We start from the raw sequence: 25327 nt of genomic DNA, 5'->3' as shown, positions 1-25327 counted from the left end.
TGTCTCCGCATCCCCTCCTTTCCCTGATTAGCAACTGTTCGAATCTGCCCTTTGGAACTCAGGGAAGGTCATGGAGGTGGGAGTCTGCATCCCCTACAAACAAGAAATGGGGGACATGAAAAGGCTTCTGTGCCAGGAGCCCTACAGGGTCCTGCTTGGTTTCACTGGGCCCCCATCCTCATGGTAACAGCCACACCTATTCTTGGGCATCTGCCTCATCCTCAAAGGTGGGGAATCTGGCTTTTAATGAGTGACATGCAATCTGTACATTTTAAAATGTTTTATTAAAAACAAGGAAAACCAAACAAACAAAAAGCTCAACCCAAGAACTCTGGGTTCTGGGGGTCTGGGAGCAGCTTAGGTCTGCGGGAAGGGTGGAACCTGGAAGACGGACAGTGTGGGGGGCCTCTGACCCCTGGCAGGAAGAGCAAGAGCCGGGGAGGCTGACAGGCAGCGCAGCCTTCCCCAGGGCTCAGCCCCTTTCTGTGGCATGGGCTCATCCACTTGGGGAAGACAGGTGGGGGTCCTCAATCCCCATAAAAAGGCAGGGTGGGCGGTTCTGCACGGGTCTCAGACCTCTTGGCAAAGCCACCAACCAGTTAGGACAGAGGAGAGGGTGGCCCGGGGCTCGATCGGGCCTAACAGCACCCTCCCCGAAGGCGGGGTTCAGCTCCCCCTCGGGAGATGGGCTCAGACAGGACGCTGCGCCCCCAAGTACTGCTGCAGCCCCTCTCAGGAGAAAGGGCTCCGATGGGGTGGGACCTGAAGGCAGCCCTAGGCAAGATCCTGGTGGGCAGGGCAGGGTCCAGACTCCCATCCGGAGCTCAGTGGCCCCGGGGCAGCGCCCGGATGGGCCGAGGAGGGGGATTGTCCAGGACCGGTTCGGGCCGGGGGCGCACGCCACCTCGGCGCTTCTGCTTGCGCAGCAGGTAGCTCGAGTACTGCACCTCGGGCATGGCTAGCTTGAGGCAGGCCTCGGTGGCCGGGCCGGCGCGGCCGCTGGGCAGGTCGTAGCCCATGATGTCCACCTTGCGGCTGGGCTGCCAGGGTTGCAGCTGCTTGGTGCGGATCTGCGCCGCAGGCCGCAGCACAGGTTCCTCACCAAAGCAGCGCCGCAGCAGGCGCTCTCGGGCCTCTCGCAACTCGCGCGCCTCGCGCTCCACGCAGGCGCGACCGGCGAGCGCCACGCGGCGCCAGAAGGTGGCGTTGAAGTGGTCGTAGAGGCCGGCGTCGAGCGCGTTCCAGGCGCGCGCGGCCCGCGCGAGAGCCGCGGGGATGGCGGCGAGGCGCGAGCTAGCGGCGCGCGCGTTGAGCCTGGCGTAGAGCACGTCGTCTAGGTCCCAGGCCAGCAGGCGCCGCAGCAGCACGAGCGACTCGTCGAAGTACTCGGCGATCATGACGAGCGAGAAGACCTCCTCCACCTGGCGGATGAGGCCCGCCAGGTAGGCGGCGTCGTCGCGCGGGCTGCGCTCGTTGTCGCCGCCCAGGTCGTAGGCCAGCGTGTTGTGCGCGAACATGGCGAAGTGCTCGCCCGCGCGGTAGTAGGCCTCGGGCGCGCTCAGGAAGGCCTCGAGCGACGCGTTGGGCACGCGCCGGAAGGCGGGGCAGTACTGGTTGTAGTAGCTGAAGAGCGACTCGAACATGGCGGCCGGCTCGCGCAGGATGGTGACGTAGACGGTGCCCGGGGGCATGAGGCGTTGCAGCTCCGAGCGGTCGAAGCGCAGGTGGCTGGCCAGCACGTGCGGTGGCCGCGTGGCCGGGTGCACGAAGTGCGCCGAGAAGTTGCGCGGGTAGCAGAACTGGTGCTCGCAGCTCGGGTGTGGCAGGGCCACGGTCAGGTTGTGGCGCTCGGCGAAGCGGAACAGGATGTTCTGCACTGTCGTGCCCGCAGTCTTGTGCGTCTTCAGAAAGGCTACGGTCATGTGCTTGGGGCGTGGCGGAGAGTCCTGCAGAGGCGGGCAGCTCTGAGGGAACAGCTTGGGGTACCTGCAGGGTTCAGGGGGTGTGCAGGGAGGAGGAAGTGAGAAGGGTGCGGCTTGATCCTGTTTCTCCCCAAGGATGGTGGGGATGGGCCAGGGCCCATCCTGGGCTTTACCCACAGAACAGTAGAGGCGTGTGGTGGGCAGCCTCTAAGATGACCCCCAGTGATCCCTGCTGACCTCCTGGCATTCACACTCTTGTGTATTTCCCTTCTCTTGAATATGAGTGGGACTTATTGATGCCTCTTAGGGAGTAGAACAGGGCGGAAATAGTGGGATGTCACTTGTGAGATTACATTATAAAAAGATTATGTTTTCTGTCTTGGTATCTTTCACTCTCTCTAGGGCAGCTCATGCAGGGGACAAGGAGGTACCAGGTGGGAACAGGCCCCAAGGAACGAGGCCCTCAGTCCATCAGCCTGCTTGAAGAGCTGAAGGCTCCGCCACCAACCACTTGAATGGACTTATAAGTGGAGCCCTTCCAGTCAAGCCTTCAGATGAGACTGCATCCCCAGCAGCCAACTTGATTGCAACTCCATGAAAGACCTTGAGCCAGAGGTATGCAGCTAGGGCACACCTGGGTTCCTGACCCACAGGAGTGAGATAATAAATGTTTAATGTTTTCAGCTGCTAAGTTTTGAGGTAACTTCGTTACACATAAAAGATAACACAAGGACAAAGGCCCTTGGAGATCCTTGAGGAATTCCACTTCACAGATGTACAAACTGAGGAACAGAAGGAGAAGAATCATTTCTATAAGTTTGGCAACTCAGATTAAGTCACCAAATCCTCTTGCTCTCTGTCTTCTTTCCACTGGCTACTCACATTGTAGGTGAGTGGCATGGGCTTTGAAGCAACCTGTTGTTATGTGATTCTATTAAGTCCTCTGGAACCTTATTCATTTATTCAAGTAGTTTTTTTTTTAAGCATCTACTATGTGCCAGGTACCGTTCTAGGCTCAAGAAATATGATAGTATAAAAAACATAATAATCCTAGCCTTCATGAAGCTTTCATTTCTGTTTCCTCATTCCTGAAACAAGGGCCTTCGGGATTACAGGTGACCTATGAGTTCCCTTCAGACTTTGAGTCACTCTTCTGTTTCTTTTCTGCCATCCTAAGCGTCATGTAACAAGGACAACTCGAAGCAGCTTTGAGAATACCATTGACACTTCCTATCAGTGGCTGGTTTGGGTTCAGGATAACGTCTACATGGATGCTCCTGAAGACCAGCAAATCATCTGGCAAGAGGGATGGGGCCCATTCACACTGTTCTCATGGGCAGACCATGTAGCAAATGGCGAAATTGAGGCCCTGAGGGGGTGCAAGGATTCATTGGGTTCACAGTGAGCCAGGAGCAGGGTCAGGGTTGCTACTAGTCATCACATGGTATCCTGTATCAGGGTGACTGGCTGGGTCACACATACATCATTCCCATTTTATAGATGAGCAAATGGGCTCAGAGAAGTGAGGAGGCTTGGCCAACACTAGTGAGAAGTTGTTTGCAGTTCTCTAGGAGTGTGTGGCTGAAACACACTGTCTCCATCTTGTCAGCTCCATCGTAGGGCCACAGTCCTACCCCCTCCCCTTTCTGCGAAACTGAGCTTTAGTCTACGAACAAGGGGTGCGTCCAAGCCCGATAAGTTCCCTGCCAACCTTTACGCTTGCCTTCATCCCACGTGAAAACTGCAAGAGTGTCTTTTGCTGATGCAGATGGTTAATGGCCATGAGACCCACCCCCCGGGGGCGGGGAGGAACCCCGTCCTTCCCATCCACGCGGATGTCCTTCTCCCTAATAGTCAGATTCTGTTTTTAGCTCTGGCCCCTTTAAACCCCCCTGTACCCCTTTTGGTGCCGCGGCGAATGCGGCGGAGGCCTCTGGATTGACTGTCCAATCGTTCTTTCCTGCCTGTATGTAAGTTACCCACAATAAACTTCATAGTTGCAGTTTATGGAGTCGCCCACTTCATGTTTTGGTCTTAAAGTTCCTTCTCACTTTGGAGAATATTATTCAACATCTCTGCCTTCTGACAGGGAGGCACTCAGAAGGAGATGCCGAGGGAAGACTCGAGCTGGAATAGAATCCCAGATTACTCACTCAACCCTTTCAGTGAAGTCCCTGCCCAGGGAGGTTGTGTGAATCTAAAGAGAATGTATGGAAAGTGCTTTCAGAACAGAGGGAAGGATCAAAGCCCATCAGAAGATGGACTCTTCTGGCAGCTTTAAGGAACGAGGAGAGCTCCCGTCTGCTAACGCTAACCAGGCAGCTGACTTCTAGAGGAACCCAACTGCCGAGCCCCGCCCCCTCACCGAGGCCCCGCCCCCTTACCAGCTGAGCTGCGCCCCCTGGTGGATGAGGAGGCTTAAGGTGCTGCATCCTAGCACCAGCAGCAGGATTTTCCTGCGGCTCATCTTGGTGGCCTGCTGCAGGCGCTGGAGGATGGGTGGCATGATGGGGTACCCACCCCTGGACCAGCCAGGGCCTCACTATCCAGGACTCCCTTCGCCGGCACTCATGGGGGCTCCTGGGGCTCTGGTAGCAGGGCCAGTGTTCCTGTGAGGCCTGGCAGGAGAAGGAGGCAAACAGGTTTGTAGCAGGCAGAGAAGATGGGCTCCGAGCCCCAACAGGACTGCTGCAAAGGAGAGCTGCAAAGGGTGGGGTGACCAGAGAGGCCAGGGAAGATCAGATTCCTACCTCCTGTTACCATGACCCTATCTCCACACTGCTCCAGATAACTTAGTCTTGGGTGGAATTACACGCTCTGGGGTCTGGCCAGCCCTTCAGGCTGTAGCCACTCCCTTCCTTGAGCCCTGTCTCTGCTTTTCTGCCTGCCCCTAATTGTCTTTGTCTCATGGCCATTTGTGTCTGTCTCCCCTGTAGATGTGCCTTAGCACCAGCACTTGGCTCAGGGCACAGAAGTCTCAATTCGGGGTTTCCTCTCCTCTAGGACTCCCTGCCTCATTGCCTCAGCCAACGGTTGGTCTTGACTCCCCAGACGCTGAGCTCCTCAGAAACACTGACCAGGTGTTCATTTTCTTGAGTCTCTGACGTGAGGAAGAGGCTTTCTCTACATATTATACTACCACACACTTAATCCCATTTAATCCTCGCTGCAAGCCTAACATAGGTATTCCCATTTCACAGACAAGGAAACTGAGGCTCTAAGAGATGATGTCACTTGTCCGTGGTCATGCAGGTGGTATTAGCAGAATCTGGATTCAGATCTGTTCCTTCTTTCTCCAAAGTCCATGCCCTCAGACAGTATGTGTGCTGCTTCTACAGAGAACTGATTTCCCCATCCCTGCCCTGGACTCTGGCAATCCTGCATGCTTCTGAGCCCCGAGGGCCCAAGACCAATAAATCCACGAGGGAAAGAAAGGAGGACTTGAAATCCTGGAACCCTATCTGGATTCCATCCCCAGACACCTGAAACCCTGGCCACCTCATCAGACGATTGCAGTGAGAGGTGCCTGGCCAAGGGAGGGGGGAGGGGAATACAGAGCTTGCCCTGCTGAGACTCTCCAGGAGAGGTGGGCCTCTATCCCAGCTGAGCGGCAGCAGTGAGAGGCAGGAGAAGGGCCTGGTTTCTGGTCAGTCACCCATCCCCACATGAATGTCTTGGCTCAAGGGCAGCTCCAGGGGAAAGTCAGCTTCAGTAGCAATGACTACCCCCCAGTTAGGGTGGGCTCTCTGTCTCAGCAGCCTCAGTCTCCAGGTTCAGGTTTGGCTTCATCCTCGCACACACCCGTCTCCAAAGGGGAGGGGGAGCCTGGAACCTTATGGGCATGTGCATGTGTGTGGAACTAGGACACCTCAGTCCCAGGAGGGTTGAGGTAATGTTAAAACTCTTTTGACCATGACCTTCCCCTAGGCCCCTGCACTTGGCTTCCAATCCTTCTCCTTTAGCCCCCCCTTCCCCCAATTAATCCTGGATTACATTTAAACCTGTTTGGGTGGAAAGGTGTACTGGTTACGCCTTTCCCTTCTCTCCAGTTCCCATCACCTGATTTCCTCCACCCCTGCAGATAGCCTTAATCCTCCCGGAGCCAAGGGGTATGAAAGGTCCAGCCACAGAGGGCAACCAAGCTAAGGTCCCTCTGTCTTCAAGGATGGCTAGGGCAGAGGAGGGCTGGCGCTGCCCACGTGAGGCTGCCGGCAGGAGGGAGCCACAGCCAAGGCCCTCTCAAGATGCACACCTTCTTTCCCTGTCACTTATCCTGCCTAGAGGACTTGGTGACCAGGCAGGAGTTTCCCAAGGGGGCCAAGTGGAGGGCCAGCCTATTCCCATCTTTGCTCAACTCACTGAAACCACCCTATTTTTCACTGGACTCTGGTTCAGCCAAGGAGAGGTCAAGCCTGGAGAGAGCTGCAGTGGGACTTTCCCTGGGAGACGCTTCAACCAGGCCATATAGAGAAGGGTGATGGGGTGCTTGGTAGCCCCCTCCATCCCACTCCCCTCCATGGCTTAGCCCTGGGCAGCCAGCCAGACCCCAGTCTGAGGCCCACTGGGTACAGGGTATCATCACCACAAGAATCCCCTGGACACCAGCCCTCCAAGGTGGGCACCAGCTTCTGTGTGTTCCTGGTCAATGACTGGATGCTCACCGCCTTCAGATACAGCCTGGTCCGTTTCTGAGCAGCCTTGGCTGTTCAGAAGTTCTCTCTGGGACAGCTGGGATCAGCCTGCCACTGGCGGCGCCCTCCTCCCCTTGTCCCCTTCCACCTCCCACTCTCATGGTTGCTAGTACTGCCCTGCTACACCACACGAACCGTTTTTTCTCCATGACAGACCTTCAGGTATTTCAAAGCAGTAACCCTGTCTCCTCTGGGTGGGCACTCTGCCAGGCTAAACATTCCAGGTCCCGAGAGAGGGTGCTGCTCGGACACTGGAGGAGGCCTCCCTTCCCTTGGCAAGTTCACTCCGCGATGCCTATTCTGGAGATGGAGTCAGGTCACTGGCACCCAGGAAGGGGGCCACCTGGGGCTGGGTTTCTCTTTGTAACCTCCGGGGTGGTGTGGGGTGGGCGGCAGTCTGCTGGGGCCAGAATTTAGAGCAACAGCCCTGGCTCCTGCCCCTCACATGTTTCAGACTACTCCCTGGCATCCCCGGTGCCTTCTCTGTGGAGACAGAGTTTCCCTCAGTCGTCCGAGACAAGTCAGGGTGCCCAGCCTCATCAGAAAATCAGTGCTAATTTTACTCAGAACAATCAACCTCAGGCTGCTGCCTGGTTTTGCAAATTGCTTTCCTTTCTCCAGGGAACCAAAGAAGAAATGGTTTAGCTAGCCAAAGCTTTGAAAACCGGCCTGGATGCCCACTCACTCCCACATAAGCCCTTTGCTCTCTCCCTGTAAGCTCTAGGGCTGATATTGGTGCCTTTGGAGGAGGGGAGGGGCACCCTGGCCTGGACCACCCGCATCTGACCGTCGGATGACCTGGAGACTCTATCCTTACCTGAGGATGGCACAGCCCACTGTGTAGGGCAACTGCCCAGTGCACTAAAGAGGAAAGGGCCAAGGGCTGAGCGGGCTGCAAATTAGTGGCCCAGGAGATCAAATATTTTTCAACCTTCCTCTTTTCCTTCCTTTCTTCCCCCCCAACCCCCGGCCTGCGCCAGGTCAGCCCCCCGACTCCAGTCCCCTCTCCGTGTCATCCACCCCCACGTCATCCCTGCCTCTGAATTCCCTTCATCCTCCTCTCTCCATCACTACTGCCCACCCTCCCAGCCCCCATTCCCTCAATTGCATCCCAGCCTCCCCCAGGGATCGGTCACTGGGATCTGGTCCCCATAAGGGATAGGCCAGATTCTCTCTCTCACCCGCGTCCTCTCCTGCTCTGCAGGGGGCCAAGAGCCCGCCTCCTCATGCTCTTCGGGGACTGGCCCCCACGGCACCCTCCCGCCCAGCCGGCATCCCCCATCCTGGTCCGGTCCACCCCCGCGCCTCCAGCCCCAGGCCGTCCCGCTGCAGTACTCACGCTGAGCGAGCTCTGCTTTGACCCGGGTTGAGGGTGGTCGCCCCTACCTCCCAACCTTGGCCGCGAAATCCGCTGAGGGTCCGAGGGCGCTGGGGGCCCTGCGAGCAGAGTGCTGGTCGCTCGCCTCTCCGCGCCTGGATGGGATCAGGTGGCAGCGTCAGCTCAGCTCCGCTGCTCTTGGCTCTGCCCGCCGCCCGCCCCCCATCGCACACCGGAGGCGGAGGCGGGGCGGGGGCGGGGGCCGGCGAGCAGGGGAGGGGGAGGGGAAGAGGAGTGGGAAGGGGAGGGGGCAGCCCTGACTCGCAGGCTCCCCGAGAACACTCTCCGAGTGGCGTCTTCGCATGCGGGCATCTTCCCTGGGCAGCCTTTGCAGAGTCTGGACACCAAGGTGGCCAGCTGCTTGCCCTCACTCTACAGAAGGGGAAACTGAGGCCTGGACGGTATCTGGATACTCCGGCTTTGCTGGGCCCCACTGGTCACCCTTGGGCGGGGTAGGCCCTGGGAGAGTTAGAGACACAGGTACATGTACAAGTACCTACATGGTTTCCCCCCACCCCCTTCTCCTCTTTCCACCTCCAGCAGAGAAATACCCTCCAGCCGGGGATCTGGTCCCATCTGTCCTCACACCCCTAGGGACCCTTTCCTTTCCAGCCCCTGCTGCTGACCCACTCCTACTCTGCACCGGGAGTCCAGATCCACTCACTTTTGGGCAGAACTGTAGTGGGCCCGGGACCCCTGCCTAGGCACTTGTGTGCTGGGAATCAGAGAACCCAAGTTCAACCCGGGTTGAACTTAAGTTCCGGAGTCAAGAGGCAACTTCCTGGGCCTGGATGCTTCCAGCTCTACAATAGGGAGCTGTTCTTGGAGCTGTTCTCAGGCTGCAGAGATGATACATGTGAAGGCTCTGTGTGAACTCTGTGTGAGGATCCTGAATTTTCTACTGCCTTCTTTGTCCTTAGCTCCAGCCACCTGGGAGCCAAGCAGCAGCAGCTCCCAAAGTCGTACCAGACACCAAGAGCCCCAGCCACACATTTAGTTATGTGGTTCTCAGGAACCCCTGCTTTCTCCTGCCTTCCTGGCCTGGTATGGCAAGGATCCTGGAGCTGGGGTAGCCACCCAAAACTGGGACCTTGCCTGGTATGGGAATGAGGGGACTGGATTCCGTGCTAGACCCACACAGATAGGTATCGTGTGAGGGTCCTTGTTAAGGAGAAGGGAATGGGGACTCTCAGAGTCAAGAGAACTGCTTGTGGTCCCAGTTTGACCCCTTGGGGACATCAGTGTCTCTCTGCCCCTCAGTCTTCCCTTCCGCACAACTGGAGGAGGGTCATATCCTGCCTGGGTCCCAGGGCTGTTGGGAGAAAATGAGGCCCCAATTGGCCTGTCCTTTTCTGGCCCTGGCTACATTGCACCCTCACCCATCGGCCCTTAGTTTATCCTGCCTCAGAGACCCCCAACCTCTTCCCTAGCACATACACATGCTTTGGGGCCTTTGGCCTCAGATGACGTGCAGTGGCTCTCCAGTTACAGGGAGCAGAAAGACACTTCCTCTGGGTCAGGAATGGTGCTGCCTGAGTGGGCTGACAAGCTGGAGGGGAGGGCACTGCTGTTCGTTCTTCTGTCCTTTCTGGGTTTGGCTTCTCTGGGAGTGTCAGGAGACTGGGATGGTGGTAGTGATGAAAAGGGGAAGGTCCAGGTTTGGGTGGGAGCAAAGAGAATTTCCTAGCCTGGGTTAGGATGTGAGCAACCTTCCTGGTCCAGTCCTTTTCTTTGTCTCTCCCAAATCTCACCTTCCCTGGACCTGACATCCCATTCTTTTTTCCCTGCTCCCAGTACTCCTCTGTTGGGGGTGGTTGGTGAAATAGAGCATGCTAGAGAGAAGATCTGAAAGATGTGGGTGTCAGGGGGAAAGGAGACCGTTCTGAGGTTCCCAGCTCTCTCACCCAACACACACACACTCACACAGGACGGGAGCCTGGCTGTCAGTGAGAGAGCAGAGCTAGAATGGGAGAGGGACCTCACAGCTAGTGGCAGAGGGGGGAAGGTTAACTGAATTGACTGGTCAGGACAGGGAGAAGTAGAAGGTGGGCAAGCATGGGGCACCCGCCCATCCCTCCCTCAGGGGCACAGGCCATTGGTGAGGTAGGGGAGCAGCAGACAGGGTCAGCTGCAATGGTAGGCTGGTGGGGATGAGGGAAGAAAAGGTCCTGAGTTTATTTTCTTTATTTTTTTTGGCTGCGCCGTGAGGCCTGTGGGGTCTTAGTTCCCTGACCAGGGATGGAACCCCGGCTCCACAGTGAAAGCACTGAGTCCTAGCCACTGGACAGCCAGGGAATCCCCTGAGTTATTTTCAAGACTAAAAAAGACCCAAATCCTGTAGCCAGAAAGACTGTTACATTTGTTTTTTGTTTTTTTTTCAGTAATCATTTATTGATCGCCTCCTTAACGCCAGGTACTGCGAGCCAGTAAAAACTCCTGTCTTGGGGTTGGAAGTGCGGAGAAAGGGCAAGAAAGAATTCAAAACAAATGGTGGAGGGTTCGACGTGTTACGGGCACTCCAGGGTAGGAAAGGCGGGAGACAGCTTAGAGGAGATGACATTTGAGCCGGCCAGGAAGGTGGAAAAAGGGGCTTTAGTGTGGCCCTTCCCCCAGGTCGGCAGCTGGAGCTCAGCCGGGAGGGCCCACTTCGCTCCCGGCTCCGATCCCCTTTCAGCCCATTCATCCATGCCTGGGCCGGGGGTGGGCGGGCAGACAATCAGACACTGTTTTATCACAGGCATCGGCTGCAACCTCCCGCTTGGCGCCCACAGCGCGCGGCCGCCGGGGGAACGAGTCCCCCCGGAACGTAAGCGTCCGGGCCTCTCACGCCCGTCCAGGGAGTCGAGCCGGAAGGCGGGAGGTCAGTGCTGCGGCCCGTGAGACGATGAAAGCACACCCTCCGGGCAGGTCCATCTTTCCCCGCAGCCCCGCCCCGGCTCCGGCCCCCAGTGTTCCCGGTGCCGTGGCCGGCCACTGTTCTCCCCTCCCGGCTTTTGACCCTCTGAGACAGTGACCTGCGCACTACAACTCCCAGAAGGCTTCGCGACCAGGCCGCTTAGCACCATTGGAGAACGGCAGGGGTGGGCCCTAATCGGAAAGGCCTAATAACCCTCGAGCGCTGCCGGAAGTTCCGGAAAGTGGGCTGGGAGGCTGGCCCGAGCTTCCGGGTTGGTCGCGCGCCTTCCTGCGGCTAAGATGGCGGCCGAGCATCCCGAACCCCCTAAAGGGGAGTTGCAGCTGCCGCCGCCGCCGCCCCCTGGGCACTATGGTGCCTGGGCTGCCCAGGAGCTTCAGGCCAAATTAGCAGAGATCGGAGCTCCGATCCAGGGTGAGGAGCACGGGAGGTCAAGAGCGGGAAAGTGCAGGCCTGCGGGGAAGCGGAGCTGGTTACCCCGGAGACTCGGGGGCGGGGGTGGAGGCTGGCCGCGGGGGCCTGACTTGGGCCTGCTCCGCCTGACCTACCCCATTGATCCTGTGCTTTGCCCAGCAGGGACTCGCGAGGAGCTGGTGGAGCGGCTGCAGACCTACACCCGCCAGGTAAGTGTTGGTGGCGGGACGTCAGGGTAGGCCGAGCTTTTCGAGGAGGCATTAATGATCCCTCACAACTCGGTCTTCGTTCTTAACGTATCTCCGTACAGCAAGTGGGGTCTTGCTCTTTTTGCCTCTTCTTGCCTGCTCAGATATATCGGTCTTCCTGAGAGCCCAGTCCGAGCTCTGGCAGACAGGCTCTGGGTAAATTTTGTTGAACAGAGCGAATGTTTTTCAGTGGAAGAACTCCTTTTGGGCTGACTCAGAGTCCTTCTCTTTCTCAGACTGGCATCGTCCTGAATCGGCCCGTTCTGAGAGGTGAAGATGGGGACAAAGCTGCTCCCCCTCCTATGTCAGCTCAGGTAAGGAGATTGTCCGGCTTGATAAGATCCGTTTCTACTCACAGTAGCCCATCCTCTCACATGGAATGTACGGGAGGGATGCAACTAGCCGATTGGGCAGGGAGGTACTGTGATGACAGTATTGGGAACTCTTCAATTCTCCCTTGGTCCTGATCCTTGCCTCTTTCCTCGGTGTCAGCTCCTCCAAATACTACATGTCATTTAAGATTCAGCTTAAATATCCGGAAGCCTGATTTACTCCTCCCCCAGTGGAACGTAATCACCCTCTTCTCTGCCCTCCCAGCACACAGTTGCCATATTATTCAGTGAGAAACTGGGGCTTACTCCCTGATTTGATTTCATACTCTCTATATTTAGTGAGTCCTTGGGGGCACAGTGGCTCCAGCTCCTCTCAACTTCCATGTCTTTTCTGATCCAGGATTTGACTCTCTTTCTTTAGAGCAGTGGCTCTGACTTGAGGTCCAGGGACTTCTACGTGTGGGATGAGAAGTTCTTAGATGGCCTTTTGAGGTGTCCCTGAATCTCCTGAAATTGTATGCAAAGTCTGTGTTTGTGATATTTTTCTGGAGAGTGAGTTGATAGCTTCCATTAGTTGCTGCCCCAGAGTTAACATTGCTATAGAGTATTCTTGATATCCTTGATATTGTTGTAGAGTATTCTTTTCTTGAGTGCAAGAATTATGCGTCATTTGACTTCACATCCCAGCACCTGGCTTATAGCGGTTCCCCAGCAAATGTCTGCAGTTAGATAAATGCTGCCTAGTTAACGGTCTTATTTTCCCCACAGCTCTCTGGGATTCCCATGCCACCCCCCCCCATGGGACTCCCTCCTCTGCAACCTCCTCCGCCACCCCCACCACCCCCACCCGGCCTTGGTCTTGGCTTTCCTATGGCAGTTGGACCCCGCCCACCAAACCTGGGGCCCCCTCCTCCTCTCCGGGTGGGCGAGCCCGTGGCGCTGTCAGAGGAAGAGCGGCTAAAGCTGGCGCAGCAGCAGGCGGCGTTGCTGATGCAGCAGGAGGAGCGTGCCAAGCAGGTAGGGCAGGTGGCGGCCTGAGCCTGGATCTCATCAGGGTCCCGAAAGGGGAGTGGAGCCTCAGAGAGAGCCGGATCCTGGGGCCAAGGCTTCTGGGAAGGTCTGAACCAAAGACTTGGGCCCTAGGCTGGAAGAGGACGCCAGGAAGCAGAGTTGTGGCAGACTGGCCTGTGGGGTATTGGTGCCGGTATGAGCTTGTTTTCTTTTTTAAGCAGGGAGATCATTCACTGAAGGAACATGAACTTTTGGAGCAGCAGAAGCGGGTAATGCCTCCCTCATCCTAACCTTTGACCTCAGGGTCCAATTCGTTGTCTGTCACTTCTAGTGCTTAGTGTCTAAAACGAGAAGTACCATTCAAGTTCTCCATGGAGGGAATTCCCTGGTGGTCCAGTGGTTAGGACTCTGCGCTTCCACTGCTGGGGGCCTGGGTTCGATCCCTGGTGAGGGAACTAAGATCCTGCAAGCCGCATGGTATGGCCACAAAAAAAAAAAAAAAAAATGTTTTCCGTGGAGGTTATCTCATCCTCATCTAAGTTCCAGTATCTCCTAAATAATTCTCTCTTTCATGTAGCCCAAGGGTTGGTAAACTGTGGAGTACAGCCTGTTTTTGTATGGCCTGTGATGTGAGAATGGTCTTTATATTTTTGAAGGATCGTTTAAAAAAACACAACAAAAAACAAACGGAGAATACACAACAGAGTCTGTACAGACAGCCTGAAAAGGCTAAAATATTTACTGACTGGCCCATTACAGAAAAGGTTTCCTGACCCCTACTAGTCTTACATGATATCATTTGAGGTACATTGGAGAGAACTCTGGGCTAATTTAGTTGTTTGTATCAGATTTAGTTTAAACGTGATGGCTCTGAGTTAGGGAATGATACATAAGACATTCAGCCACAGAGATGCATTATATCAGTTGTTACCCCATACGTTACTCAGGAGTATTAGAAAATAAGCATTAACAGCAACAAATATGGAAATATTTACAGAGTCCTGTCTTTGCCCAGATTGTGCTAGATCTTGAGGGGTAGGTACAAGAAAAGAATTCAGTGTTCCTTAGAAATAACTTAATCTCTTGGGGAAGAAAAGTCTTGTTAAAAAACAGAAGGTAGTGTTTATTAAGTATCAAATTCTCTATTAGGAACCAGAAGTTTCTCAGGGTTTTTATTGGTGTAATTTCCAGGGGTTTTCTTTTGTGGTGAGAGGGCTCCTTCACTTGGATCAATAGCCTGGAAGTGTGGGTGTGGCGAGGATGTCAGGACACGGGTGGTACCTGATTCATCAGTTCTCCTTGGGCCAGTTTCCTGGCTGAAAGGCTGCATTTGCCAGGTGCTGCCTGCCCAGTGGATTTCCAAAGCAGTGTCTCCAACTCCTACTTCCCTCTCATAGGCAGCTGTGTTACTGGAGCAGGAACGGCAGCAGGAGATTGCCAAGATGGGCACGCCAGTCCCTCGGCCCCCACAAGACATGGGCCAAATTGGTGTTCGCACTCCTCTGGGTCCTCGAGGTAAGACCGTGGAAATGGAAGGGAAGGGCAAGGAAGATGATGACAATTTTTAACTTAAGTATGTATCACATAAAAAGGTGCACATATTGTAAGCGTACAGTTCAGTGAATTTTCACAAACTGAATACATCCATACAACTAGCACTTGGACCAAGAACCAAAACTACCAGCACCCTAGAAGCCCTGCACCCTTCTAGCCACCCCCTCTCCCAAGGGTAACCATTACCCTGACTTTGAAGCAAGGAAGGTAATTTTTATGTTTTGATTTTTTTTTTCAAATCATTCTTTTTAAAAAAATTTAGTTATTTTATTTATTTTATTTTTGGCTGCATTGGGCCTTCATTGCTGTGCACGGGCTTTCTCTAGTTGCGGCGAGCGGGGGCTACTCTTCTTTGCGGTGCGCAGGCTTCTCATTACGTTGGCTTCTCTTTGTTGTGGAGCATGGGCTCTAGGCATGTGGGCTTCAGTAGTTGTGGCACGTGGGCTTAGTAGTTGTGGTTTGCAGGCTCTAGGGCACAGGCTCAGTAGTTGTGGCACACAGGCTTACTTGCTCTGCGGCACGTGGGATCTTCCTGGACCAGGACTCGAACCCATGTCCCCTGCATTGGCAGGCGGATTCCCAACCACTGAGCCGCCAGGGAAGCCCCAAGGAAGGTAATTTTTAAAATGTGTGATTTGTCTTTGCTGACTTGAGATTTTGTTTTTTCTCCTCTCAGTGGCTGCTCCAGTGGGTCCCACTCCCACTGTCCTGCCTATGGGGGCCCCTGTTCCTCGGCCTCGTGGTCCCCCACCACCTCCTGGAGATGAGAACAGAGAGGTGAGATTGCTGATTTCCTCCTAGGGACAGGAGAGTGTGTTTTAGAAGGGGACTGTTTCTAGATTTTTTGAGAAGGATTCCAGAGAAGATGGGAGAACTTCTGGGGGTGGGGTTGGGTGGGGGGAGCCATATTTACTTAAAACATACTTAGGTAGGGCAGGAAGTAGGGTCTGGGAGACGTTTCTGGGGTAGGGTTCTGGGCTTCACTTTGAGGGATGCTGAGGGATGGTTGAATTCAGTTGGTGTTGTCCCCTATCTGCTGTTCCCAACACCTGGCCAGCAGGCTTTCGAGTACAAGAGGTAGGAGTCGGAGGAAAAAAGGCACTGTGATCATCCCCTCTGCCTGGGTTGTCTCTGGCAGATGGATGACCCCTCTGTGGGCCCCAAGATCCCCCAGGCTTTGGAAAAGATCCTTCAGCTAAAGGAGAGCCGCCAGGAAGAGATGAACTCTCAGCAGGGTGAGTGTGTCACCGTGTCCCAAGGGCTGCAGGGACAGAGCCTGCAGAGGTGAAGCCAAGTTTGCTTCCCTCCTCCCTCCCCCGAGGAGGATTTGAGAGAGAAACTGGCTCTTGGTAAAGAGGGGTTACCGTGAAGAGACTGATGGCCTCCTTCCTCCCTTACAGACGAAGAGGAAATGGAGACAGATACTCGCTCGTCCCTGGGCCACTCGGCGTCAGAGACTGAGGAGGACACAGTGTCCATATCTAAAAAAGAGGTATGGATGGAGCTGGATCTGGAAGGGATGTCAGAGGGTTTGGGCCCTAAAATAACCCCTATTCTAAGTGTTCAATAAGCAGTAGCTGCCGTCTCTTGCCAGTTCTTTGTCCAAAGCATCTTACAGGTATTTTTTACTCAATTGGCTAAATCCTTTGAGTTCTGAGTGTGATGCCTGCCTCCATTTTAGAGCTGAAATAACTGAGGTTCTGAGAGATGCAGTAATGTACTGAGAGGCACACAGCTTGAGAGGGGCAGAACTTTGTGGTCTGACTTCAAGGCCTCTTTTCTCAGTCACTTGGGGAAATTGGGTGAGATTGGCGGTTGGGAGGCAAGCATGGTGCTTGGATTCCCTGACCCAGTTGGTTTTCCATGTTTTGGCAGAAAAACCGGAAGCGTCGGAACCGAAAGAAGAAGAAAAAGCCCCAGCGGGTGCGGGGGGCATCATCTGAGAGCTCTGGGGACCGAGACAAAGAGTCAGGCCGCTCCCGCGGCTCTGACTCCCCAGCGGCTGATGTGGAAATTGAGTACGTGACTGAAGAGCCTGAAATTTATGAGCCCAACTTCATCTTCTTCAAGAGGATTTTTGAGGCTTTCAAGGTACAAGGAGGAGCGCCCTCGGAAGGGGCAGAGCTAGCAGAGTAGGGGGCAGGGATGGGGCAGGACGAGGTGAGGAGGGCACCTCTTCAGTGCCAGCTTCAGGAACTGGGGAGGGGCCCAGGGCTGGGGTTTCCATGCTGTCTGCCTCCTCAGCTCACTGATGACGTGAAGAAGGAGAAGGAGAAGGAGCCAGAGAAACTTGACAAACTGGAGAACTCTGCGGCCCCCAAGAAGAAGGGCTTTGAGGAGGAGCACAAGGACAGCGATGATGATAGCAGTGATGACGAGCAGGTGAGGCCCACGCTCTCCTGTTGGGGAAACAAGGGCTCTGGGAACGAGTAGCTGAGATGCATCCAGCGAGGGACCATGGGGAACCCTTGCAGGGGAGAAGTCCTTTGGTGGCTTTAGTTTCAGGGTAAGCTGGGCGGTCTGATGCACACCTAAGAATCCTGCTCACAAGAGATGATTGTTCTGGGACTTCCCTGGTGGTCCAGTGGTTAGGACTCCACACGTCCACTGCAGGGGGCATGGGTTCAATCCCAGATTGGGGAAGTAAGATCCCGCAAGCCGTGCAGTGAGGCCAAGAAAAAGAAAAAATGTCCTGTTCTAGGAAAAGAAGCCAGAAGCCCCCAAGCTGTCCAAGAAGAAGCTGCGCCGAATGAATCGCTTCACTGTGGCTGAACTCAAGCAGGTGAGAGCTGAGACGCTCCATCAAGGCCTGGAGCCCAGCTGGGAGAGCACACGAGGAACTCCCGGAACCTCTCAGGGGGTTTGCTCTCGGGGTGGGGAGGAGGGCTTTGAAGGAGGCCCGGGACGGGCCCTTTGAGGAAGAGCAAGCAAGCAAGCTTTAGATCTGAGAAGTTCAGGCTTTCCAGAGGGGTGCTGCTGTGTTTTCCAGCTTGTGGCTCGGCCCGACGTTGTGGAGATGCATGACGTGACTGCGCAGGACCCCAAGCTCTTGGTTCACCTCAAGGCCACTCGGAATTCTGTGCCCGTGCCTCGCCACTGGTGTTTTAAGCGCAAGTACCTGCAGGGCAAACGAGGCATCGAGAAGCCCCCCTTCGAGCTACCCGACTTCATCAAACGCACAGGCATCCAGGAGATGCGGGAGGCCCTGCAGGAGAAGGTGAGGGCCTGGCTGGGGTTCAGATCTGCCCTGGGGGATCCACGTCCTTAGCAGCAACCGGCTTCAAAATTGCAGCTGGCTCCCAAAACCCACCTACACATTAATTGTCTGATTATTTATTCTTCAGTTTAGAAGTCAGCACTGCATGTCACACATGGCAGGGAGGGCAGGAGGGGAAGGACATCTCACGAAAGGCAGACCTCACCTGTATGCTCAGAGCTCGCTCTCTTGCCCCCGCCAAGACTTCCGGTTCTGTGCGGTTCGGTTTGCCCCTTTGTCTTCTTGTCCCCCTGCCCGCACTTTGCCAACTCTCTCATTTGCACACGGTGACTCCTCCCTCTGCAGGTTGCTGTGTCTGTAGTTCTCTGCCCCCTGTGTGAACCTGATGCACTTGTGGCTAAAAATGTATGGTGGTTGTGTAACTTCTTGAATTTAAAATTTTTAATTAAATACTCTCATTAGGTAATAGTTGCGTGTAGTGCAGAAATTAAGGAGGCACCAAAGCACATGGTGAAAACTGCCTCCCGGTTAGATTCTAGTCACCTAGCTCTCTGCAGAGGCAGCTGATGAGCTCAGCCTCTTGATCAGACGGCTTAAAAACAATTGACCTAGACAGCTGAGGCGGATTTCATATGTTACATCTGTTTTGTTCGGCGTGGATCATGTAATTTTGAGGGGCTTGAGCAGGAAGGGTTTTGGTGACTTTCGGAATGAGCCAGATGAGGTTTCCCTCTATCTCTTTTGGGAGTGGGGATTTAGACCTACCAAGAGTTGAACTTGGTGAATACCTTTTACGGTGTGTCTTCTGCCATGCCCCACAGGAAGAACAGAAAACCATGAAGTCAAAAATGCGCGAGAAGGTTCGGCCCAAGATGGGGAAGATCGACATTGACTACCAGAAACTGCATGACGCCTTCTTCAAGTGGCAGACCAAGCCAAAGCTGACCATCCACGGGGACCTGTACTACGAGGTCCGGGAGGGGGCGGGGAGGCAAGGCTGGGCCTTTGGTCATGGCTGTGTAACTCTTGGTCAAAAGGGGTTTGGAAGCTGGAAGCGGGTACCGGGCCCCTCCCCTCAGCCTTAGAGTTTGGAATGAGGTAGTTTTCTGAAAGAGAGATGCAGACTATGTCTTTGAGGTGATCATTGTTTATTGTGGGTGGTTCAGGAACAGAGGGGCCAAGGGCAGATGCTTTTAGGAAACGTTTAGTATTGAGGGTAGGAGAAAAGTATTTTTTTTCTGATGCTTGAAATAATTAATCACCATGATACCGTGCAGTTTTTGAAGTGGAAGGACCTTGGAGATCATCTTCTCGAACGTCCTCATTTAGCAGATGAGAAAGCCTGTCCTTAGATTTGGCCACGCTCTCACAGTGGGTTAGTGATTGCACTGGGAGTCTTGCCTTTCTCCCTACTTCCTGGCCTTTATTCCTTTCCCTACTCTAGCCAGGGAAAGAAGTGATGAGAATCAGAGTGGGAACTGGGTAGCCCTCAGTGGGACTTTGTGTCTGATGTGGATTGGGACATCTCGTCTTTGTTCTCATGTCCTCTTGCAATTGACCTCCCAGCGTGTGTCTGGTGTCCACAATACAGCATGCTTGGCTTTTTCCTCAGGGGAAGGAGTTTGAGACACGACTGAAGGAGAAGAAGCCAGGAGATCTGTCTGATGAGCTGAGGATTTCCTTGGGGATGCCAGTAGGACCAGTGAGTGCCAGTTATCTGACTGGGAAAGCAGAGAAGGGGTTGGGAATTGGGGCAGGAGAGAGACAAGGGGATAGGGTTGGGCAGATGGTATCCTGTCCTCTTTTTCCTGCAGAATGCCCACAAGGTCCCTCCCCCGTGGCTGATTGCCATGCAGCGATATGGACCACCCCCGTCGTACCCCAACCTGAAAATCCCTGGGCTGAACTCGCCTATCCCCGAGGTGAGTACTGTCCTTTCTTTCATTCTTAGCTGGCTCTACATTTTTTTTTTTTTTTTTTTTTTTTGCGGTACGCGGGCCTCTCACTATTGTGGCCTCTCCCGTTGCGGAGCACAGGCTCCGGACGCGCAGGCTCAGCGGCCATGGCTCACGGGCCCAGCCACTCCACGGCATGTGGGATCTTCCCGGACCGGGGCACGAACCCGTGTCCCCTGCATTGGCAGGCGGACTCTCAACCACTGCGCCACCAGGGAAGCCCTGGCTCTACTTTTTAACTAGAGGATGATTTTCTTTTCCCTTTTCTCATTCTACCATGTGTCCTTTTTTTTTTTTTTTTTAAAGGAGTAATAATGGTTTTTGTTTTAAAAAAGAATCTGAGATGCTTGTCATAAAGTGGTCAATCAGAATTGACAAGTATAAAGATGAAGACACATCACCCACATTTCACCACTCAGAAATAACCAAATTTAATATCTGGTGAATGTGTTTCCAGATAATCTCTCTGATATTATCAGAGAGATAGACAGATATAATTTTATCTCAGGAATGGCAATGAACTTATTTTTATTTTTAAAATTTTTTTAAGGAAAGATTTATTAAAGTGAAAAAGAAGTAATTGTTAAACTTCAGATAAAAATTTCTGTCCCTTAAGAGTAATAGATTCTAAAAGCTTACCAAAGTTAGGAAAAATCAGTAAGAAGTTGGAGTCATGTTTTTTAAAGTGTATGTTTCAGTTTCAGATAGCATGGACTCTGCCACAAAGGCTGAAATTATTAGCATGCTTTCTGCTCCCATCTCCCCATCCTATTACCTCCAGATTTTTATTGTTTACTACTTTTGCTTTGTAATGCTTTATAAGATTTAATTCTTCTCTGAAATCATAATTCCAGAGTTCCCAAGTGTTAGTTCTGTACTTTGGAGCATGACTTTTCTTTAGGGCTTCAGTGTTTCTTTTGGAGCATAGGAGTGGAACTGACTTGCTTTTCCTGTCTTGCAGAGCTGTTCCTTTGGGTACCATGCTGGTGGCTGGGGCAAACCCCCAGTAGATGAGACCGGGAAACCCCTCTATGGGGATGTGTTTGGAACCAATGCTGCTGAATTTCAGGTATGGGCCATGGCTGGCAAGCTTCGTCTTAGTTAAGGTTATGAAGTTCAGAGATAGTTGGTTTATAGCTTCATTAGCAGAGAGCTGTGTGTTCTGAAGTTTCAAAGTCTGAAAAAGGGACATATGTTTTCCTGAGATGTAATGCAAGCTCCCCACTAGCATATGAGCTCTTTGTCGGTAGTGATTATTGTCTATTTGTTTACTCTCATATCCCTCTGTTTACAACCGCTTGACACATAATAGGTATATAGTAAACATTTGTTGAATGAATGAGTGATGTCTTTCAGACCAAGACTGAGGAAGAAGAGATTGATCGGACCCCTTGGGGGGAGCTGGAGCCATCTGATGAAGAGTCTTCAGAAGAAGAGGAAGAGGAAGAAAGTGATGAAGATAAGCCCGATGAGACGGGCTTCATTACCCCTGCAGACAGGTGGGGGAAGCAGAGAGTCTGCCTCTCTGAAGTGGTATGTCTGTCTTTGGGGGCCTTGTCTTTACTCCAGAGCTTGTTCCTCTCTTCACAGTGGCCTCATCACTCCTGGAGGGTTCTCATCAGTGCCAGCTGGAATGGAGACCCCTGAACTCATTGAACTGAGGAAGAAGAAGATTGAGGAGGCGATGGATGGGTGAGCGAACAAGGGAGGGCTGAGAGGGGAGGATTTTCAGCCCCTAGGTGGGCTGGCTGACTTTTTCTCCCGCCCCCCCCCCTTTTTCTTTTTAAACAATTATTGAACACTAGCTCTGTGCCAGGCACTGCTCTAGGCACTGGGACATCTGCAGTGAAAAAGTCAGGCGAGGTAAACAAGTGATCAGAGAACAAGATAATTTCAGATGTGGATAAGACGTGTAGCAAAGGAAACTGAGTAATAGGATGTAGAGGGATTTGGGTGGTGGGGAGGCCTTTGGGAAGGCTTGTGGAGGAAGAGGTATTTGGGCTGAGAGCTGGGGCAGAAAGAACTGTAAGAGTAAAAGAACACTGGAAATGATAATAGACAATTCTTATTATTTAAATCTCTCTAAAAGATAATTGACCATTTAAACAAAAATGATAACCATGTAGTAGCCTTCCTTTTTGAAAGATACGGGATTCTAGGTCGACAGTGATTTTTTTTCTTTCATTACTTTAAAGATGTTGATTCAGTGTCTTCTTTCTTGCATCATTTCTGACAGGAAATCTCATCATCCTTCCTTTGTTCCTCTGCATTTGTGCCGGTTTTCTCTGGCTGCTTTTAAGATGCTCTTTATCACTGTTTTGAACAGATTGTGACGTGCAGTGCAGTGCAGCGTAGTAGTGTAGTTTTCTTCGTATTTCTTTCTTTTGTTAAAATGGTTTGGTGGGGGGTTTTTTCCCTTCTTTTTCTGGCCATGCTGCATGGCTTGCAGGATCTTAGTTCCCCAACCTGGTGAAAGCCAGGAGTGAAAGCAGTGAAAGTGGCGAGTCCTAACCACTGGACTGCCAGGGAAGTCCCATCTTTTGTTTCTTTACTTGGGGTTTGTTAAGCATCTGGAATCTGTGCCTTTATAGTTTTTATTAATTTTGGAAAAATTCTGGCCATTATTTCTCCAAATATTCTTTCCTGTTCCCTTCTCTTTCTCCTCTCCTTTGGGAACTCCAATTATACATCTATTAGATTTCTTGAAGTTGACCTACAGCTCACCGATGCTCTGTTCATTTAAAAAATTTCTCATTTCTCGTTTTATTTCATTTTAGAAGTTTTCTATTCCTATGTCTTCAAGTTTGCTAATATTTTTTTCCACTATTTCTAATCTGACATTAATCCCATCCAGTGTAGTTTTCATCTCTAGAAGTGCGATTTGGGTCTTTTTATATCTCCTGTGTCTCTTATTTGACTTTTGAACATATGGAATCCAATTATAATAACATTTTAATGTACTTGCCTGCTAATGCTAACATCTGTGCCAGTTCTGGGTTGATTTAAGTGGATTGATTGTTTTCCTCATTGAAGATTGTATTTTCATGCTTCTTTGCATGTCTGGTAATTTTTGATTGGATGCCAGACTTTGTGAAATGTACCTTGTCAGGTCCAGAATACTTTCATAGTCCTATAAATCTTCTTTAGTTTTGTTCAAGGTTACAGTTAAGGTACTTGGAAACAGTTTGATCCTTTCAGGTCTTGCTTTTCAGGTTCATTAGGCAGGACTGAAGCAGTGCTCAGTCTTCTTCACTATTGAGGCACAAGACCCTATACTCTATCCAATATCCTGTTAATCAGGAGGTTTTTCAGTCTGGCTAGTGGGACTAGGCACTATTCCCAGTCCCGTGTGAAGAGCAGGCATGTATGATACCACTAATGCTTCCGGGTGGTTCTTTCCCTGGCCTTGGTAGTCTCCTCCCACACAGTACTCACCTGAGAACTTGAGGGGATTCTCTGTAGGTCTCTTGAGTTCTCGAGTCTCTGTGCTGCTTTCTCTTCTCCAGTTCTCTGTCCTGTGATCTCTAGTCACCGTAGTCTCGCTGCATTTTCAGCTTCATCCTTTCAACTCCTAGAGTCCTCTGGGCTCTACAGGAGTTCCCCTCTTTATTCTGTAGCCTGGAAACTCTCAGTGCAGTAGGATGGACAATTGAAGGAATCACCTCATTTGTTTCCTGTCTCTCAGGAGTCACTGTCCTTCGTTGCTTCGTGTCCAGTGACTTGAAAACCACTGTTCCATATATTTTGCCCATTTTTTGACAGTTTCAGGTGGGAGGGTAAATCTGGTCCCTGTTACTCCTTATCCAGAAGCAGAAGTCTCAAGTTTTGAGGAAGAAAAAGAAAGAAGGGTATTGGGGCTAGACTGTAGTGAGCAGGGATTAAGTACGGGACCAGATGATGAACCCTATAGGTCATGGTAAAGAGTTTGGGTTTATTCAAACAATGATCAGAAGCCTCAAAGGGTTTTGAGCAAAGGAGTGACAGGATGTGAATTCGGTTTTTCCTTCTGGCTGCTTTGTGAGAATAGATTTTCACCTCTTCCAGGGGGAGGGGTGGGGATGAAGTCATGGTCTGGGTTGGTATTGGTAGATTTGCTGTTGTATTTCGAGTAGCATTCTTTAAACAGGTGGCACTTCTTCCTCCCATGGGTCTCCATGACTTGCAGAGGCAGCTTGGGCAGAATTTTTCCCCTGGGTATCTTGGAACCTCGCTGGGGAGCTCTGTGGGGATGCTGCCCTTAACTCCTTTTGCTGTCCCTCCTGGAGACCCTTTTATCCTTTCCTTTTTGGGCTTGACCCCCTCGTCCTTTGCAGAAGTGAGACGCCTCAGCTGTTCACCGTGTTGCCAGAGAAGAGAACGGCCACTGTTGGGGGCGCCATGATGGGATCAACCCACATCTATGACATGTCCACGGTGAGCACTTGGAGGATACCGCTTTTGGGGGCTGGGAAGGGGGTCAGGAGCTAGGGCTTCCGAGCTTCCCCTTTGGAGATGACAAGGCTCTGATTCCTCTTCCAGGTTATGAGCCGGAAGGGCCCGGCCCCCGAGCTACAAGGTGTAGAAGTGGCCCTGGCACCCGAAGAGCTGGAGCTGGATCCCATGGCCATGACCCAGAAGTATGAGGAGCATGTGCGGGAGCAGCAGGCACAAGTGGAGAAAGAAGACTTCAGTGACATGGTGGCTGAGCACGCGGCCAAGCAGAAGGTGGGCGCGCACACAGGAGCCTGGCTTCGTGAGCGCCAGGGACCAGGGCCGCCTTTCTCAGTGGGCTGGTGTCCTCTAGTGGTGAGAGGGAGGGAGGACGCAGTGCCTGCTGCCCTGAGCTTCCTTGGGGTTGGGAACCTAGAATCCTCCAGTGGGCTGCCCTCTTTAAGGATGATGAAACAGGCACAGGGAGGGGAGGGAACTCATCCAAGTCTGAGAATTCCAGTTTCAGTACTTTTTCCACAGACGTATGTGGCTCTGTCAGGCTGCCCACTCTTTGTTTTGGGGATCAGCCGGTTGTTTAACCTGTTGTAACCTGTTTCGTTCTCTCCTACAGCAAAAGAAACGGAAAGCTCAGCCCCAGGACAGCCGTGGGGGCAGCAAGAAATACAAGGAGTTCAAATTTTAGGTCCCCTCACACACCTGGCCCTCCTTTCGGCCCTTTGCCTGGACACCTGGGCTTCTTCACATGTGGGTCCCCAAGAGCCAGCTCTCCTGCTCTTCCCAGGGGCTTGTTATTTCATGTTCTTATTTTAGACCTGTTTTGTAAATAAAGCTGTTTCCCAAGGAAAGAGATGAATATGTAACACTGCTCATCCTCCTTCATCTTGTTTTAGTCCCCTCCTGCAAAAGAACGGAAACAGCCATTTTCTACAACCTGAAGTTGCTCCAGTGGCTGGGGGCAGGCACTTGGATCAGATGTTGCAGTTGAGACTGGTGATGAAGCTATTTACACACTGAGATTGTGTGTTTTACCACTGCCTGCTTTTGTAGGAAGGCTCTGGGGGAAGGACCTCCAGGTCTGGTTTGACCTTACTGGTGTGTCCTTGGGGACTAAAAATAGCCAGCTTAGCGCCCTGGCTGGGCTGAGGAAGTACAGTGGGCTTGGGAAGTAGGCCAGGTCAGGCCTTCCTAATAGACCTTGCAGCCAAGAGTCCAAGTCCTTACGTGGGAGAGAGCACAGCTCAAAGTCTGTATAGGTTGTCC

At 52.6% G+C, this 25327-nt stretch overlaps 2 protein-coding genes across 4 annotated transcripts; one reads left to right on the top strand and one right to left on the bottom strand.

Moving 5' to 3' along the window:
- Positions 1 to 321: 321 nt before the first annotated feature.
- On the bottom strand, positions 322 to 5401 carry GAL3ST3 (galactose-3-O-sulfotransferase 3). Its single transcript, XM_022591405.2, has 2 exons — positions 4307 to 5401; positions 322 to 1986 (listed from the first exon to the last, which is right to left on the bottom strand). The coding sequence occupies exons 1-2, from the start codon at positions 4426 to 4428 to the stop codon at positions 825 to 827; spliced, it is 1284 nt and encodes a 427-aa protein (XP_022447113.1). The 5' UTR covers positions 4429 to 5401; the 3' UTR covers positions 322 to 824.
- Positions 5402 to 11134: 5733 nt separating this feature from the next.
- On the top strand, positions 11135 to 24912 carry SF3B2 (splicing factor 3b subunit 2). Of its 3 annotated transcripts, none has more exons than XM_022591402.3 (22): positions 11135 to 11319; positions 11479 to 11528; positions 11804 to 11881; positions 12668 to 12916; positions 13129 to 13179; positions 14308 to 14425; positions 15141 to 15241; positions 15603 to 15699; positions 15865 to 15956; positions 16340 to 16555; positions 16709 to 16846; positions 17166 to 17246; positions 17454 to 17681; positions 18503 to 18652; positions 19294 to 19383; positions 19496 to 19603; positions 20598 to 20705; positions 20993 to 21135; positions 21227 to 21328; positions 23950 to 24049; positions 24155 to 24340; positions 24678 to 24912. In XM_022591402.3, the coding sequence occupies exons 1-22, from the start codon at positions 11187 to 11189 to the stop codon at positions 24747 to 24749; spliced, it is 2691 nt and encodes an 896-aa protein (XP_022447110.1). In that variant the 5' UTR covers positions 11135 to 11186; the 3' UTR covers positions 24750 to 24912. The 3 variants fall into 3 exon arrangements, with proteins under 3 accessions (XP_022447110.1, XP_022447111.1, XP_022447112.1); XM_022591403.3 differs by having other exon boundaries at positions 11136 to 11319; positions 11482 to 11528; XM_022591404.3 differs by lacking the exon at positions 12668 to 12916 and having other exon boundaries at positions 11136 to 11319.
- Positions 24913 to 25327: the final 415 nt, after the last annotated feature.

The sequence above is a fragment of the Delphinapterus leucas genome, chromosome 7 (genome assembly GCF_059928025.1).
Source record: "Delphinapterus leucas isolate spDelLeu-1000000601 "Yukka" chromosome 7, BTC_Dleu_Yukka2, whole genome shotgun sequence".
NCBI lineage: Eukaryota > Metazoa > Chordata > Mammalia > Artiodactyla > Monodontidae > Delphinapterus > Delphinapterus leucas.
Note: the sequence above shows the minus strand (reverse complement) of the source record. Positions and strands in the feature narration are given on the sequence as shown.